This window comes from Hippocampus zosterae, chromosome 3 (assembly GCF_025434085.1).
Source record: "Hippocampus zosterae strain Florida chromosome 3, ASM2543408v3, whole genome shotgun sequence".
Taxonomy (NCBI): domain Eukaryota; kingdom Metazoa; phylum Chordata; class Actinopteri; order Syngnathiformes; family Syngnathidae; genus Hippocampus; species Hippocampus zosterae.
In genome coordinates, this window is record NC_067453.1 from 19096868 (window position 1) to 19115165 (window position 18298).

General features: G+C 42.1%; 2 protein-coding genes across 2 annotated transcripts; both read left to right on the forward strand.

The window, feature by feature from the left end:
* Positions 1-414: 414 nt before the first annotated feature.
* On the forward strand, positions 415-14184 carry LOC127598464 (protogenin B-like). Its single transcript, XM_052062351.1, has 19 exons — positions 415-592; positions 1231-1530; positions 3907-4051; positions 4201-4334; positions 4414-4713; positions 4818-4977; positions 5055-5302; positions 6451-6615; positions 6833-7138; positions 8143-8328; positions 9818-9913; positions 9986-10172; positions 10308-10435; positions 10576-10746; positions 11036-11218; positions 11487-11610; positions 11699-11825; positions 11907-12014; positions 12087-14184. The coding sequence occupies exons 1-19, from the start codon at positions 535-537 to the stop codon at positions 12456-12458; spliced, it is 3498 nt and encodes a 1165-aa protein (XP_051918311.1). The 5' UTR covers positions 415-534; the 3' UTR covers positions 12459-14184.
* Positions 14185-14700: 516 nt separating this feature from the next.
* rsl24d1 (ribosomal L24 domain containing 1) lies at positions 14701-17450 on the forward strand. Its single transcript, XM_052060363.1, has 6 exons — positions 14701-14858; positions 15907-16020; positions 16096-16168; positions 16706-16769; positions 16901-16986; positions 17115-17450. The coding sequence occupies exons 1-6, from the start codon at positions 14778-14780 to the stop codon at positions 17180-17182; spliced, it is 486 nt and encodes a 161-aa protein (XP_051916323.1). The 5' UTR covers positions 14701-14777; the 3' UTR covers positions 17183-17450.
* The last annotated feature ends 848 nt before the right edge of the window (positions 17451-18298 follow it).

Here is an 18298-nt window from a genome sequence, read left to right on the forward strand (position 1 = left end):
CTCTAATTTCAGGATGTAGTCTGGATGGGAGGCACTGTACTTCAAAATAAAATATGGAAATAGCTCAAAACCCGATGTGCGAGGAAAAGTAAAATCACTTTATAAATCAGCGTATAAAATACGTTTCGACACACACAAACCATCTCTTGTTTTTGAGCGATGATATGTTAACATCTCAGTATATTTATGATGATCCATTGTTTGCAGTGGTATAAAACTCTACCGAGAGGTGTTTGCGATACTTTGGTCGCGTTATCTATTTACACAAAGGGTGCAAAACATCAGAAACAGCTTTTTGTAAGGTACAATCAGTGCTATTTCTATGTAATGTCGCTACCTGAATTAGTTGAATTTTTGACCACGTAGTCTGCGCATGCGTGAGAGAGTAAACTGGAGGGTGGGGGCGCCCCCCTGCACCTCCGAACTGCTGGAGTTGCTCTGCTTGGAGCGATTTAGTGATTGGGGGACCTCCAAGCCATACGTAGGAACGTGTAGGTTCGCTTTCGGGCGAAAATGAGATTGCACTGTGGATAAATGGCGAAGTTTAAGATGAAAGACTTGCTGTTTTTAGTTTACTTTCTGTATTCACCAAGTAAGTGTCTTGTTGCCTGATAGTTGTGTCCATCCTTGTTGACGTTGACGTGACATGTGCTTTTGAATGCGAGCTAGCTGAAAGAACTTGCTTTTGTTTATGACCATATTCCACAGCAATATTTTTTATGCTTTTCTGATATCACCCTAACATTCTTATTCACTCCAGTTGTAATGCAATAAATGTATGTTTTTCTTTCTTTCTTTTTCTCTTTCCTTCGTTACTATATTTCTTTCTTTCTTTAATAATACCGAGACATCGTTCATTTATTTTAGAAAGACATAACAGACACTGAAATATTTAGGTGCCACATTTTCACACTGGAAACAGCATCATTATGAATATTGTTGTGCACGATCACATCACAAGAAAATTACATTATTTGTATTACTGTTTTATTTTCTTTGATATAAAACTGGGACTCGTCATGTTTATCTGCATTTATGTTGTCCATGCTATTACATGGGTCATTTTATTGCTTTTTTTTAACATGATACCTACATCATGATACATATTGTATTTTATTTCAGTGTAGTAAATTTGAGTTATATATATATATGCGCATACACATGCTTGATAAGGCTTGTAATCCTGAAGCATTATAAATCCGTCCCTAATATTGCTTTCTCCCCCTCCAGGTGTTTTATGTTTCAGTGAGTTGTCGTTCATCACTGAGCCCAGTGATGTAACCGTTTTACCAAAGGACCCTGCTGTCTTGGACTGCCAGGCTCATGGGCATCCTCCCGTCGCCATCAAGTGGCTGAAAAATGGTGTTCACTTGGCAGAAAGTGAACACATCCAGCTTTTACCAAACGGCTCCTTGTACATACCAAAGATAAAGCATACCAAGGAGGAGTCAGATGAAGGATTCTATCAGTGCCTCTCCAAGAACAAATTTGGAGCCATACTTAGCCAAAGATCACGCCTGACTATCGCAAGTAAGTATTGGGCTCTTAAAAACTGCATTGAGAGTAGTATGAGGCAATATTCAGTTTATAGTGTCACCATGGCAAGTTTAAGGGTTATTAACCTGGAGATGGGAAGCAGATGTATCTCTCCCTTTTTCTTTCAGCAATAATTAGGAATAGCCCCACAAAGTCAAAGTAGTTAGAATTGGTCAGAATAAGGTCTGTTTGAGGTTTATATTTTTTTTTATGAAAAAAAATAGATGGAGTCCAAAGTCTAAATATACCCCACCCCCACACCCCACAAAATTACCAATAGCCTTCGTTTGGTCAGTGGCATTGCATTGTCCCCATAGGCTGTGGCTCTGTGTAATCGTTGAATGGTCCGCTACACAGAGGAATCTCTGAAAGGCCGTTTGCTTTTTCGGCTTTGTTTGGAGTACCCCTGACCACCCCAGAAGAAAAGACTAGGTTTTGAGCGCATTTGTTTGTGCACATATCAGTGGATAGGACAGCTGTGTCTGTTCAATGGGCCTGATCTACCGTGGATGTTGTTCATTTGTCTCAGGAAGCATATCCCCAGCAAATGTAATGAAAACCAGCATGGCTAGCATAAATATACTGATGTTGACATTGAATACAGGAAGTTTAGGGTAACTTTCGACACCAATATTTTGCCATGTTTACCACCATAAATTATGAGCTCACTTAGAGGGAAAAAAACTGCAACTAGAAACTTGCCAAGTACCAATATATTGCATTTCCTATGCTGATGTCTTTATCGACATTGTCTCTTTTAAGATAATTAGTACCCTAATACTAGTTCCAAAAAATTTTAATAAAAGACCACATAAACCCTCCCCAAAAGACAAGTTGAGTCCAGCGTCCAGTCTTTTGTGAGAGAAGGGGTTAAAGGTTTTGGTCATTTGTAGGCGTGGAGTTGGAGAATGGGCCCCCTTCGCCGCTTGCCTTCTGTCCAGAGGTCCTGGGGTTCAGAGGTCAGCAGAGAAGGACTTTGTGATGTCACATGGCTGCTGTGACTGGGCTGGCCTGCTGCGTTCGCTCCCAGGACACGATCCCTTTCACTGGATTGACCCCTGTGTTGCCCTGTCAGGCAGAGGCCTTTTGTTCAATGTGGGACACTTTCTCTTGTGAATGAACATGCCCAAATACCACCGTGAGCGATGTTGGCCTTCTAAAACCATTCAGGGAGGCTTTTTGCTCACGTCCAACCTGATCAACACTTTCATCATAATTCCTGGTAGAATACAGGCTGTCAGAATGTTAAAATGTCCACCTTTTATGTTCTACCAAATGATATAAGATGCAAGGAAGATAAGAAAGGCAGGATAACCTTTTGGATACAAATTAATTATGCCATAACGTTCAGTCCTGCTTGTAGGCTTAGATTTGATTCAACAGACATGGGGTTGAATTTAGCTTTGACCTCTTAAGAGAAACCTTTGTGCTTTTTGACCTAGACATTGATTTTCTTCTTTCAGCAGACCATATTAGCAGATTAGCATTCACTGCCCCCTCCCAGTTTCTCGTAAATTTGATAACATATTTGTAACACAACTTTTTGCCAATTGTTTTAAACCTCGGGTCGTGTAATTAAAAGCACTAGTTTTTAAGAACAAGAAAACACACTGTAAAAGCACTCAGGCCTAATTAAGGTGATCTACCACATATATGTCTTAAAACGTGCCCGTCTTTCTATGTGCATGATAGATGAGATTAGGTTGTAAATGACATGGTTCCTCTTAAATTTGGTGTTCCCAAAACTTTTGATTTTAATGTGGAGTTTCAGTGGGCATTAAGGGGTATTGAATTTCTTTAACGTGATATTGACTTGTTTCTTGTGTGCAGGGGGATGAGCGTAAGAGTTATCACCTTAATGAGTTAAGGTCATTGGTGATATTTTAAAGCGGGCCCTTCACATCAATGCAGATTAGGAGTTGTGTATTTGTTAGTTTATGGAAAGGCCTCACGTGGAGTGTATTGACCACACAATGAAAATTAATGCCACATTTACACAAAATATTTCTGTACTTCAATATTTTATGTAAAATCTTAGCTGACTAAAAGACTCACAACGTTATCTCTGAACTAAGGACCATGTGTACGACTTTATCCGTACTTGAGTACCGGTATATTGTAATTAATCAATAGTTTTTTTGAGATTCAACTTCCAGTGTCATTCTTCTATTGATCCTGGTCAGCATATCAGCTCAGAGCTCATCTGTGCAAAAGCAAAAATGGGATTTCATTTAATTACAGGGTCACGATGATGAGTTGCTCACCCAGAAACAATTGTTATCCATCAGCGCTTTGCATGTTCTGCCTAATACAAATAGATATCACACTTTTTTGTGTGTGTGTTGATTTGTCTTTTCTATTTCTATTCAGGTATTTCAGAGTTTTTGTTACAGCCATTGCCTTTGGAGGTGACCGCGGGCTCGGTGGCCCGATTCTCATGTGCAGTCACATCCAGACCCCCTGCCACCATCACCTGGGAGTTTAACCAAAGCACACTGCCGCTACAAACAGACCGGTACTTACAATTGACCTTGAGTCATTTCACATGCAGTCATGTTACTTTGAAAAGTACCAAAGCACTTGGCCGTTAGGCATACATCACAGTGTACTAAACTCTGTGTTGTCCCCCTAGTTTGACCCATGTGCTAATTTGTTTGTGTGCAGAATTACAGTTTTGCCCAATGGAGTCCTTCAGATCCACAACGTACAACTGAAAGATGCCGGGCAGTACCGATGTGTTGCAACGAACATCGGAAGTCGACAGAAGAGTCGAGAGGCAAAGCTGACAGTCAGTCAAGGTGAAGAAACTACACTAACGTGGTTTAATCATTTTTAATGGCTGATGTGTTTTTAAAAAAAAGTTCCGTCTTTTATTAGAAGGTGTGGGCGCTAAAACCCGTCAGAGGCCCCAAATCATCGCCGGACCTCAGAACTTGACTGTTTCTCTCCACCAAACCGTGGTGCTAGAGTGCTTAGCCACCGGAAACCCCTGGCCCATCATTTCATGGAGCCGCGCTGATAGTAAACCCATTGATGTATACAAAGCCAAAGTGTTGGGCAATGGGAATCTGGTTATAACCGACGTCAACTCAAAGCACAGTGGAGTCTACCTCTGCAGAGCCACTACCCCTGGAACCCGCAATTACACCATAGCTGCTGCCAACCTCACTGTCCAAGGTATACTCGATTATATTGCAATCTTGTGATTTGGCTTGCTGTGTAAAAATAAGATGCAAAATATTTGTGGAACCTAACCCATTTCTTGTCAATCACTCTATCAGTGCCGCCAGCTATTGTTGAGAGGCCCGAGAGCCAGACCCGCCCGAGAGCCGGCACTGCCCGGTTTATTTGCCAAGCCGAAGGCGTCCCCCTACCCCGCATTAGCTGGCTAAAGAATGGCGAAGAGGTTCATTTAAATGGGCGAATTAAGATGTACAAAAGGTATTCCAAACAGATTTATTACACAAATTGACTCAAGGGTTTCAGCCTTGTATTGATTGTGTTTTTTTTCTCCACAGTAAATTGGTGATTACCCAGATCATCCCAGAGGACGATGCCATCTATCAGTGCATAGCAGAGAGTGAACAAGGTTCTGTGCTGTCTTTAGCTCGCCTTATTGTTGTTATGTCAGAGGACAGGCCCAGCGCTCCCAGGAACATCCACGCCGAGACCATCTCAAGCTCGGCCATTTTGCTGGCGTGGGAGAGACCACTCTATAATGCAGACAGAGTCATCGCCTACTCTATCCATTATATGAAGGCCGAAGGTGAGACTACCAAGGCTGTAAAGATGTGCGTTTCTCTATCTGAGGAAAATACTCAAGTTGATGAGTGCCTTATGTGAGTCTCTGTCCTTGGCAAGCCGCTGTTTTGTTGCTATTCAGAGAGGAGGGAATGGAAATAATCCATTGAAATGGTTACCGGTACTTTACTTAATAGGCTTAGAAACCCACTGTGGACTAAACATCTCTCATATGTACTTAAAAGTATTGGATATCTTTTAGAATCTTATATACAGTAACTGTATGGTCGTCACACTTTTCTTGTGCGGGATACATATTCTCACAGGCCACTCTATTGGTCACACTGGCAAAATCCGATGAGTTCCAAAGAGTAATTGAAAGACATTATAAAAATTGTAAATCTGTTTATTCATGTTTGATTTGATTTGACTTTTTATTTGGTCTCCCATAGGAGAAACTTGTCTTGGAGGACAGGCCCCCCATGCCGCTACATACATTAAACAATACATACAGTATACAATACACAACAGGCATTGGACAGTAATACAATACAGGACAATATATACTCTACATACATTGGACAATGTAGGTGTGATTGTTGTTTGCTGTTGTGTAGAACTGTACTGCATCGTACTGAGTTATTTTATTAGTACAGGGGTGGCCAACCTGCGGCTCGCGATCCGCATGCGGCTCTTTCGCTGGTTCAGTGCGGCTCCCGGGCTTTCACACGACAAACGTCGAAAACACATTCGGCAGTAGCGCTGCCTATCAAACAAAGGCACTAAATACACAGAACGTACTACATCAGCCTGTCATAAATCCCGTTACTTGATTGACATAGAGGCCAACCAATCAGATCACTGACGGGATACCAATGTGTAAGATATGGCTCTTTGCAGTAACACAGTAAAACTATTGACTCTTAGTCTCTGACTGGTTGGCCACCGCTGTCTTAGTATAATAGTTAACATATCGAGGTACATGAAAGGCAATCGTTAGCAGAAAGACCCATGAGAATAGTACTGTAAATATGATGTTAAATCATTACAATTTTGTGATAGGTTGACAAAAGAATCACCGTCAGACTTTTTTTTAAAAAGCATTAAGCTTTTAGTGTTTATTTTTCTTGCAATTGACAAACCTAACCTGCTCTCCGATTCACTGCTTGTCAGGTCTGAACAACGAAGAATACCAAGTTGTGATCGGCAACGACACAACCAGCTACATTATCGATGACCTTGAGCCGGCTAGGAATTACAGCTTCTACATCGTGGCTTACATGCCAATGGGAGCCAGTCGTATGTCTGATCAAGTCAGTCAACACACCCTGGAGGATGGTGAGCTTTGCAATCAATCACTCTGACAGTTGAGTTAAGGTGAATATAAATCCTGTGTCTCCAGAGCACCTTTAGCGTGGCAATAAGGAACAGGGATTTCGTCATTTACCATTGCTAGTTTTACTCTTTAAACATGCATTTTGTATTCGTAGGAAATACAAATGGGACTGTTTATAGTCAGACCGGTATGTTCATATAGTTCCACACTATTTTTCAGTGCCTCTGCGTACACCAGAACTACGTTTGATGAGCCACAACTCAACAGATATCCAGGTGAGCTGGCAGCAGCTTCCCTCGAAAGTGAGCCGCGGTCGTGTGTCGGCGTACAGGCTGTCGTACCGCACGGCTGCAGACAGCACAGTCATCTCTGTGGAGCTGCCTCAGAACAGCACCGAGTATCTCCTGGAAGGCCTCCAGCCAGACACCATCTACCTGCTCCGCATGGCTGCAGCCACCCGCATGGGTTGGTGTGAGCCCTCAGCGTGGACATCCCACCGCACACCGAAGACTTCCAGTCTCAAAGGTAAATAAGCAGGAGATGGCTGGGGGGGTCACAAAGTTATGGTTTAGTTCTGCACCTGTTGCATACATCTTGAAGGTTCATAGAGCATTTGTGAGGTTAGTTGTTCATGATCCTTTCGGTCCTCGACAGAGCTTGCCGATGAGCCGATCATTTAAACCAGGCGTGTTGAAGTAGAGAGAGATCTGAAAAAGGCAGGATATCGCTCTCGAGGAATCGGAGTTCCCCCTACCCCTGAGTTAGGGGTTATTTATTTTGGAGAGGAATCTCACAGTCTCTTTTCTTGTTCATCCAAAAGGTGTTTGATGGGGTTGAGGTCAAGGGTCTCAAGTCTTTCCACAGCAAACTCATCCAAGCACATCTTTGTGGAGCTCACTCTGACTCATGCTGCAACAGAAAAGGGCCTTCCACAAAATTACATTGTGATGCTCCCTAATTGAATTAGAAATGCCGTTAGAGAAGTTCTATGTCACTACTTTTTTGTGATGTTTTGTTATCACGTTAAGGTTCCCTTGCATGGCGTAGAGTAAAAGAACAAAACAATCCCATCTCTACTTTTTGGGGGTCCTTCTTCAGGGCCATCTAATGTCTAGAGTTTGTTCTTGTAGCATTGTCCTGTAGCTTTTGTGTTGGTTACTCGGGAACCTTTGCCCTGCGCTGTCGGTGGTGTAAGCGCGGCCTCAGTCACGGGTCATAAAGAGAGGCCCTCAGGCGTCTGTGTTGGGGGGGTGAAGAATAGCCTCTTTTCACATCCTGGTGTCTTCTGCCCAGCTTGGTTTTTCCATTATGGCCTTATATACGTTTGTGTTGATGAACTGGCCAACAGTGCTACATGAAGCCACTTTGCTCTCATATTTTTAAAAGTAGTTTGTGATCATGTTGCATTGCAGCCGTTGCCTGCAGTCCATTCAGTTCCTTTGATGTGTGGTTCAAAGTATTAGTATTGTTTGTGGTTATCCAGTCGTGAATTTGCATTGATCTCATGACTTCCCTCTGTGCCCTTTCAGTGCCCTCGGCCCCTATTCTCCAACTTGAGCCGCTGAACTGCACTTCCATTGTGGCGCGCTGGCAAACCGCTCCGGAGATAGAGGCTGTCCTTGGCTATCGCCTGCGTTACCATGAGGAAAGCCAACCAGAACAGCCCGTCATCCAGCTGCAGGCTCAGACCTACACCTACATCATAAGCGGCCTTGGTAAGAGTGGACGACAATGCTGATGATAACATTAGCATACGTCTGGTGTGTGCTTTATCCACCCTCAGTGGGCCCGTTGGGTGCCGCATTTGCATTCGCACCCGCAACACAGATCAATGTGAGCTGACCGCTCCAGTTTTCTTGCAGTATTGAGTGGGATCAGGCTCCCAGATTAGAGGTCAGTGTCCAGATGTCCCTCCCACCACCGTTTCCCATCAACTGACTTGCATAATTACCCCTGGCTATTGTGTTGAGCTCAGGGCCAGACCTGCCTTACCAGATTTTGACCGCCTCCCCCTTTTAGCTGGACCGCGATACACACACACAACAGACCCCTGGGATTGGTCAGAACTGGACAGGACCACTGACCTTTAGCCATGAGACAGCAGTCTTGGAAATAGTACCCTGGCCCCATTGCTTTTTCATGCTGTCCATAAAAAAAAACCCATCCAATAATCAATATGAACCCGAGCTGAGTAATACTGAGTCAAGTATAATTCAGCTTTCTGTGAATCACCAAGCAAAGCTATGTGATTCCTCTTTTTATTTTATATGCTGAAATGGGAAAGACTGATGTTTATCCCCTTCTTAAATGGAAACAGGCTAGAATTCTAGTTGATGTGCACAACTCTTGCTTTTGAGCCACGCTTGCTCCAAGTTGAAGACTACAACAAGGAAGAGAATGAGAGGGGAAACAAAAGGGGCCCCTCTCCCATCCTAAAGTCCTGCGCCCAGATTCCGTCTGTTCTATCTTGGCCTGACCCGGTGACCCGAGTCACCCCCAGCCCCGGTCCCATGGGGCTCGGCTCCCAGCAGCTGAAGGCTACCCTGTGGCCCAACCCCCACAACAGACCTGGACACCCGCCTTCCATGGTCAATACCCATAAGCTGACCTTTCACACTAGAAGGCATAAAGCTAATCTTAACACATGCTAAAATGTCCTGATTTAGGAGCCCAGGCAACGGTCGCTGTATAGGTTAAAAACATATCAAAGACTCTGATCTTTTTGGCATGCTCTTGTTAGATGGCAACGAATAACACTGGGGAACAATTTGAAGAAAAATAAATTCTGTTGAGTTCAAATTTGATGGTGATTAAAACTAAACTTCTCATGCTGATTCCAGTCAGTTTTTTTTCTAGCACGTCAAGTTTTTTGCTCCGCAGTTTACCCTGCAGACAAACAAAATTCTACTGATTACTGACTCATCTGCATTGCATACCAACTTGCTTGTGCAGTTACAATTGAGACTGTGGGGTGAGAGGTGTGTGCAATTCCCAATAGCTCAGTACTATCAATATCTGCCAACTCAAAGCTTAGCGTAGTAGGAATTTAGATTATTAGTTCTGATTTTTGTTTTAACCTTGTTACAATGAACATACCGTTGTAAGTTTTATTTCGTTTTATGCTTTGTTTGCCTACAGTTTGAGTTGTTCATGGTAATCTTTTGGGACCAACGGCTGAAATAAAATGAATTGTTTGTCTTTTAGATCCTAGGCGAAGATATCGTATCAAGATCCTGGCTCTGAGTCGAGATGGAGACGGCTATGAGACAGACCAAGCCATCAGTACCCCGGGATGTGTCTGTGAGTCAATTTCTGCTTTGAAATCTCATTTGCTTACTTTTGTACTCATGTTATTTCTTTGGCCATATAAAGCTGCTCGAGACCAAATGGCAGCCTACCCGCCATCTCCAGATCATGTGACCGTCTTGGCCAGCAATTCCTCTGAAGTGTCTTTACGTTGGAGCCGTCCTACTTTCCCCTCTGGAAAGGCCATCAGCTACACTGTCCGCTACACGATTGTGGGCATGCACAATGCTTCTGCCGTTCGCTACCTCCATACGTAAGATAGCATTCCAAAACCTTTGTGTTAAATAAACTTTTTGTGCACTGTGGCGTGTTACAGTCTGTACGGTGTTTGCTGAAGATAATAAAGTGTTCTGGATTTGAGGTTAACAATGTTGTTTCTTTTCCGCAGTACCAAAGAGAATATAACAGTGCAACATTTGGATCCAAACACTCGCTATGAGTTTGTGGTACGCCTTCATGTGGATCAGATGTCGAGTCCTTGGAGCCATGTGGTTTACCATCGCACACAACCGGCAGGTGATCAATTTACCACCCAAATACACTGTCGATTGGATTTCTTTTCTTTAATATTTATAATGTACACAGAAACCTTTTATTTAAATTCCTCAATCATTTCTTCATTTATATGTAATTATTCATTGTGGCTTTGTCCCCAGCTCCCAGACGACCACCTACGGGAGTGAAACTAACTGTGATTGAGGATGACACAGCATTGGTATCCTGGAAGGAGCCCACAGAGCCCAATGTGGTGGTTACACACTATACTATCCTCTACGCTTCCCAAACATCCTGGATGCCTGGACGCTGGCAAATAATTCAAAGAGAGGGTGAGCAGTGCACCATAGAAACGTTTCTACAGCAAGAGCCATATTTTCAGACATGGTTCGAGTATGCAATAACATTGATACGTGGTAAAACTAGCCACACAACTCACCCGAAAGTGAGGTTTGCTTTGCTCTCTTGTTCGCTGTCCAATTGATGCTGACTTCCAGTAATGTTTTTTTTAATGTAATCTTTACAAGCCTGTGTGCTCCACCTCACTATCATTGGAGCCTTCCTCAGCTCTCCGTTTTTGTATTACGCCCCCCTAATGTCGGCATCTTCTACCATTAACAGGAAGCCATACAATGGCTCTTCTGGAGAAGCTCGAACCGGGGAACGTCTACCTGGTGAAGATCTCTGCCTCCAACCAGGTGGGGGACGGGCCTTTCTCAGATGTCGTCGAGCTGGCTATGAAACGTGGAAATATCCAACGCAACAAAAACGCCTGGCACTCGGATAGATTTCAGCACATCGCAGGTAGGTGTCATCGGTTTGTGATTGCAGGTTGTCGAAACAGCAGATTTCACGTGATTGAGTTCTGTATTCATTACTTAAATTTATAACTTAGACGTTCAAGTCAAGTACAACTTTATTGTCCAAAAAAGTTAGAATGAGAATGATCAGAAAGCACCACAACAGCGTCTACGATCATGTGTGACACTGCATCCTGCGGCATCATACTCCACTGTATTCTTAAAGTTGTCTTTGTGTTCAATCGTAGTTTACTGTCTTGTTGATTTTTCAGTCTTCTCTGATGGTCTGTACCACATAGACCAGAGATCCATGACTGGAATCATTGTTGGAGTGAGCATTGCCTTGGCCTGTATTGTTATGTGTGCCTTGATCCTCATCAGTAAAGGGAGTCCAAGGTACTCAATTGTTGTGTCACTGTCAAATTACAAAATGGTTACTTTCTCTCTCTAACTGGCATTTCTATCGTGTACCGTTTTGCTCTAGAAAATCATCCGGCCATAAAGTTGTTGCTGTGCCACCCGGTGAAGGGCTTTCTTTGCCTCACGAGCGCCAAGTCGAGAACGCTGAGGCTCTTATACCAATGATTTGTACCAACTTCATCGATGCCAAAGTGAGACGAGGAACAACAAAAAGCATTGAAATATGTTGTTATTTCAAAAGCAGAATTATAGTGTACATTCATGTGTTTCAGGGTGGATCTAATATGGGAATAAATACTGCTGGTCCTGTCATGCCTAAAAATCAAAGCAAGAGGTGGCCTCTCTTCAACAAGGACGTCAACACACCAACAGAGATTGATGTAATGTGACTTCAACACATTCCGTCTTACAAAAAAGTTTTTAATTTGAGGTCTATTTGTTCTTGTCTGAAGGTTGAGGGGAGGGTCCGCTTGTATGAGACTGGCAAAACCATTCTGCGGTATGAGGAGCATTTAGGCGCTACGCCTCGGCCTCCATCATCTCGTGAGATCATCTTGGGACCTTTTCCCACTGAGACCTCGCAAAGCAGTGAGAGCAGCCGAGGGACGGGAGACTCGGGACACTACTCCACCGAGGAAAGCAATGAGGAGATCAGCAATCCGTTGACCAGCCAAAGCTCTGGACCCAAATCTTTCGAGCAACCTCATGATGCAGCTGTAGCTGAGACAAAGCCATCTTTGCAAGTGGAAAACGAAAAATACGTTTGCTACCATCTCTCAGCGCTGGACGCCGCTCGGTCACGCTGCGCCTCGGACCGCAGCTAGGACTCCATTTATCAACCAGCTCCAAGAATGACCGTTTCTACCTCGTTTGCTTCCTGGTTTGAGCCCTCTGCTTATTTCCTGTGGCACAAAAGAACAGGAGGTCAGCTCCTGTGAAGGAGGAAATGAGCATTCTCTTCATATCTACCTCAGGATTTGGTGTAAATGTTGGTTCCAACATTTTCTTGTTTTCTTTTGTTTAACATTCTACCTGTTGGTCTCTGCGACATTATCTGTCCTAAACCAAAGCTCACCCATGATGAATGTTTTCAGGAATGTGCTGTGATATATTTGGTCATATTTAATTTGTTTTTCCACTGGAGCTTGATTGTCTACCTCAGTTTTTGTCTCTCCATGGCTACCTCCAAACCGTGTTCGAAACCACGTATTGTTCAGATTTTGGCGGTTGAAAGAGCTTTTCGTTCCCATTGCTTGTCCTCCCCCACCCCAAACCCCACCAACGTTTTTTTGTGCATTGGAACACAAAAACATTAAGTGCATTAGATATTGTCAAACTATTTGTGTTGTATGAGATGCTGGACATTTTCAATGTACGGTACTCAAAGCTTTAACACGGCCTTAACACTGAAAGGGCCTTGCATACTCGATCCAAAGACAGGAACATTTGTATCCAAAGAGTTTGTCAGAATAGACAACCAAAAATATGGTCCATGTACATGAAGGGTGTCTTTGCCAAAAATACTGTTACGTGCCATAGATGTAAAATTTCTCCAAATGGTAGTTTGAATGCTTTTCTCGGTGTAAACTTTTAGTCTGGTGAAAGCTTTAGCGCAAGTCCCCGTGGCTTGTGCTCCATTTGCCTTTGAGACCATTGCTAAGTGCAGTGGTGACGCCGATGCTATTATCCAAAGAGTTGTCTGCTTCCTCACTTGGGTGTGGCTTTTCATTCAGTTGATCCCCGGCAATATGAGGTGGACACGATCGATTGATCCTGTGTGTCTTGTCAGTGATAGATGATGGTATTTATTCCTTGGGCGTACATCATTTAACGCTGACCTTCCCCAGCAACCTCACTCCATGTGATGTATTGGGAATTGTTATCAATGCCTCCGTGATATTGCTGTCCCGGTGTGGATTCTGAAATGGAAGCCCAATGTGTGTGAAGAAGCCCAATGTGTGTGAAGAGCAACATAATCAATTTCGATATCGTTGTAATACAAATGATCTTAACCAAAGAAGCTTTAAGTCTCTAATTTAGTGATTTTCTTTGGGTTCATTGACATAATTTGAATTTAAATATGCTATAATCGGTTTTGATTAGTAGAAAGGCATTTTACGAAGTTCTTAATTTTTTTTGTACTGATCTGATTTCACCTAAATTCGAATTTGGTTCATTTTAGATGGTCGTTTAAATATTGGTTTTACATGCTCCATTTTCATTGTGGTATTTCCCCAAGTTAACATTGCTGATGTCGTGCTCAGTGTTTCTGTGTTCATTATTATAATTACAAATGTTGACATGAATGCCACAGACAAATTTGCTGACTTGACTCAGGTGCCAAATGTAGATTTATCGTGAGTAGTCTTGATTGTCATTTTAAATTATGTTTTCTCTTATTTCTATGCTTTTGAATACCAAAATACTTCTTTTAGCCCAAAGAGTGCAACAAAGCAAAGTATTTTATGGGGTGGAATGTTGCAACCGACTTTTTGATACTCTCAACATTGTCGCAAATGAATGATAAATAAAATTGTTCTTGGAAAACCACCTTGCTATTTCATTGTCTGCTTGAGTGAGTTAGTAACTTTTTGAGAGCAAAGTTAACGTGAACTTAAATTCATCATGATGAGCAAGAAAAGGTTTCCTCAAGTGTTATTCATTCTAACCAGTTTTGTGTGTAACGTTTCTTTTGCCCAAAGACTTTTGGGATAGGCTCCAACTCCACACAGGGTGGCCGGAGCTGCAATTGAACCCGGCACCTCTCCACTGTGAGGTCGACGCACTAACCACTGAACAGCCAGACTTCCCCGGGCCGTTAGTTTGAGAACCCTGTGATTTTTGATTGCCCTCACCCCCTTCATAGTTAATGAACTATACTGTTTTCTTGATGAACATTTTTTGGATTCTCAGGACCACCCCAAACCCCCCAAAAACAAATGTAGGATGGTTAAATATTTTACATGAAAATATTTGCATTTGTTATATTTGCATGATATGACTTGTCAACTATTTATGTATATGGACAGCGGGGGGCAGTATATTTTGAAGTCAACACTTTCAGCGTTCACCAAAGCGGAAGTCGAGCTGAACGTCCGGCCTTGTTGTTGTCACGCGTAGAACGCAGCAACTTTGCTGTGAAGATGCGCATCGAAAAGTGTTATTTCTGCTCGGGTCCGGTGTACCCAGGACATGGAGTTATGTTTGTACGAAATGACTGCAAGGTATGATACACTTGTGTTCGTCAATAGTCGCGTAATTTGCCAATCGAACGTCCTGTTGGCCCGTCATGTGGCCGGCCAATACCAAACCCGAATCTAACGTGCTCACGTGGAAGTTGAGTGGCTATTTTAAAAAAATGACGCCGAGGAGATGGACTCGAGCATGTCTTTACGTTGACGTTTTTCTTGTGTGTGCGTGCATGTGAGTAGTTAAGGTTTGCTCTTGCCGAGGGTTACTTTTGATTAGTCGTGAACGGACCCAGGGATTTAACTCGCGCAGGCGCTTCAGTTTTGGCCTTTTACATGGAGATAGTGCGCCACTCAGTGGTTGACACGTGGAACCCACACTTACAGCCTAAAAAGAAAAATGAATATAATGCTTTTAGATCACAAACGGCGCTGCGACTACGGACACGTCGTAGTTACATCGTAGCCATAGAAACGCAACACCGTCGTAAACTGAGGTCCCGCTGTACACTGCACGTAATACCCACTCAAAAAATACTTGGCTCTCCAAGCATCAACATCATGACTGTTAAAATACAGTGGCGTGGTAGGCCAAGATGTTCATCAAAATGAGACAGAATATATGAAGTTTAAAATTTTTATGGAAATTTAATTTTATGAAAACGTTAAATACAACTGAACTATACCGGGGCAGTTGGAGCCGTGTGAGCTCTCGGAAGGACGACCAAAGTGATTAATAAAATCAAATGTTCAATTTTTTTGAGCTGTCAACTTTGGGTTTTCGTCAGCTGTAAACTATTATCGTCCACATGAAAAGACTATGGAACAAATAAAGATTATGAGAGTGCCACTTTATTTGACCCACAAAAATAAATGTTTTCTATGATATTTCAATCTATAGTGATTGTGTAACAACAAATTCTCAATAATTTTTATGAATCGAAGTTCCTTGTATTGCTGTTTTTTTAAGTAAATGTATTATTTGCTTATGGAATCAGGAGATTGGTTTCATTTAGGATTTTATGCAATTTATTTCAAAATTGTTATTTTAGTGCATGTTTGTTCTTCCCGCACACAATTGTAGACATTCAGGTTTTGCAAATCAAAATGCCATAAGAATTTCAAGAAGAAGCGTAACCCCAGAAAGACTAGATGGACCAAAGCATTCCGAAAGGCAGCTGGAAAGGAATTGACAGTGGTAAGTAAAAGATATTTCAAAACATGCTGTATGAGTTTTGCATGATTCTATCATCATTCATTGTTTGTCTTTCAGGATAACTCTTTGGAGTTCGAGAAACGCAGAAATATTCCTGTTAAATATAACCGGGAGATGTGGGATAAGACAGGTATGGTACAATTTGTTTGTGGGAAGAAATTCTGAGTTGGTGAGAACATGAAAAAGAGGCTAAACATATTCACAATTGACTAAAGTACCCGTCCCAAATATGTGGAGGAAAAATAACTACCGGTAAAATAAAATAACTGATTAGATCAAGCTTACCAGTACGTAATGACTTCTGTGTAGTTGAATGACTTACAAAGGAAAAATGTATCTAAATAATGGCCATGTTATTTGTTTATACAGCTTTCCTGTAAAATCACATGAGATTGTACAGATGTGCTGTTGATTGTTTACACTGGACTGTGCTACTAAGAAAAATGACCATGCTTTTCATTTTTTTAATCTTTTTTTTCCATTTAGCAACAGTGTTTTGTGTATTCCTTGGGTGTACATCATTTAACACTGACCTTCCCCAGCAACCTCACTCCATGTGATGTATTGGGAATTGTTATCAATGCCTCCGTGATATTGCTGTCCCGGTGTGGATTCTGGAATGTATCTATTGTTTGCTCAAATTGACAAGTGTGTGTCATTTTTGCAGTGAAAGCAATGAAGAAGGTGGAAGAAATTAAACTGAAACGGCAAGCAAGATTTATCATGAACAGGTGGGCAGTTTCTTCAAAGTCAACTCTTTCTGTCTTTGTTTTTTTCCTCTTGTTCTTTTCTAATCCAACTACTATTTCTATTGAATAAATATGGTAGATTTGGATAGAATTGTTGGGTCTCCATTTTGCAGATTAAAGAAGGGCAAAGAGTTGGAGAAGGAAGAGGCCATCAAGGAAGTGAAGAAGAATATTCACCTTATCAAAGCGCCACATGCAGGTATATATTCGGATGTAGTGTTGAAAGCTGTTTGATTTATTATTATTATTTTTTTAAATAAAACCGTGAGTCACTCCTGAGAGTTACGTCTAGTAAAATGGAGACAAATCTTTTGTTTGTTGTTACAGGAAAACCCAAACAAATGGAAGAGAAAATGGTGCAGAAATTACAAGAGGATGTGGACATGGCAGATTAAGACATTTAAATGTGTTGGTTTTGTGTGGCATTTACTTTGACCGAATTTTCAGTAGACTCTCCTGTGGTTTGGTAACCAGCACATCTACACAATAAATGCTTCATGACGGACCCGCGGTAGATTTGGTGCTGTACACTAGCTGCTTGCCACTTAACACTTCTGCAGAGGCCTTTGTGTGTGTGTTCATATAATGACTTGCATTACTGCAGAAAAGACAACAGATGACGGAATAAACACTTTTCACTGTAAAAAAATAAAATAAAATGCAGTTTTTGTTTGGTTTTTGAATTTATATTTAAAAAGTAATCTTCATCATAATGTTCATATTTTACGTCCATGATGACACCTAACAATTGTTGAATAGAATTGGTCACTGAATTTAGAATGTCATCATCAGGTAAGGTTGCAATAGAGATACACAGAGAGAGAAAGACTGGGAAATTCATAGAAAGTCATAAATATTGCCGTCCTTGACAAAACCTGTTTTTTTCCAATTCAGCTCCTTGTTTGGAAACTGCAATTTGTGTAAAAACTAGTGAAACATTGAACAACTGGAAAACGTTTGAGAAGGCCAAATGAAGTTCACCTACAACGGTTATCGTGCACTTGAGGTTCATTCCACTCGAAAGCCGAAGATCCCTTACTTTGTGAATATCCATCCATTTTCCGAACCGCTTGATTCTCACGAGGGTCGCTGGGGGTGCTGGAGCCTATCCCAGCCGTCTTCGGGCAGTAGGCGGGCGACACCCTGAATCAGTTGCCAGCCAATCGCAGGACACAGAGGCGAACAACCATTCACGCCCACACTCACACCTAGGGACGATTTAGAGCAGGTGTCACCAACATTTTTGAGGGTGAGAGCAACTTCATGTGTACCGATTGTGTGAAGGGCTACCAAATTGATACATGTCTGAAATAACATATTTGTCCAAAATGCCTTCAATAATATGAGGATGTGTTATTTTTAATACTTGATGATTTACATTGTCAGACTTTGATCGTGTTTTGAAATGTCTCACAGTACTGCCAATGTTTGCATTTTTAAATCATAATTTCTACTAGCAAATCACAATGTCCAGGCACTGGCGGGCTACTCAAGTGGTCTTCACGGGCTAC

Excerpts from the sequence above, each read along its gene's own strand:
- LOC127598464 (XM_052062351.1), top strand. The coding sequence starts at position 535 with ATGGCGAAGTTTAAGATGAAAGACTTGCTGTTTTTAGTTTACTTTCTG. Across the intron at positions 4,335-4,413 it reads AAAGCTGACAGTCAGTCAAG|AAGGTGTGGGCGCTAAAACC; the intron begins GTGAAGAAACTA and ends GTCTTTTATTAG. Across the intron at positions 11,611-11,698 it reads ATCAGTAAAGGGAGTCCAAG|AAAATCATCCGGCCATAAAG; the intron begins GTACTCAATTGT and ends GTTTTGCTCTAG.
- rsl24d1 (XM_052060363.1), top strand. The coding sequence starts at position 14,778 with ATGCGCATCGAAAAGTGTTATTTCTGCTCGGGTCCGGTGTACCCAGGA. Across the intron at positions 16,770-16,900 it reads GCAAGATTTATCATGAACAG|ATTAAAGAAGGGCAAAGAGT; the intron begins GTGGGCAGTTTC and ends TCCATTTTGCAG. Across the intron at positions 16,987-17,114 it reads TATCAAAGCGCCACATGCAG|GAAAACCCAAACAAATGGAA; the intron begins GTATATATTCGG and ends TTGTTGTTACAG.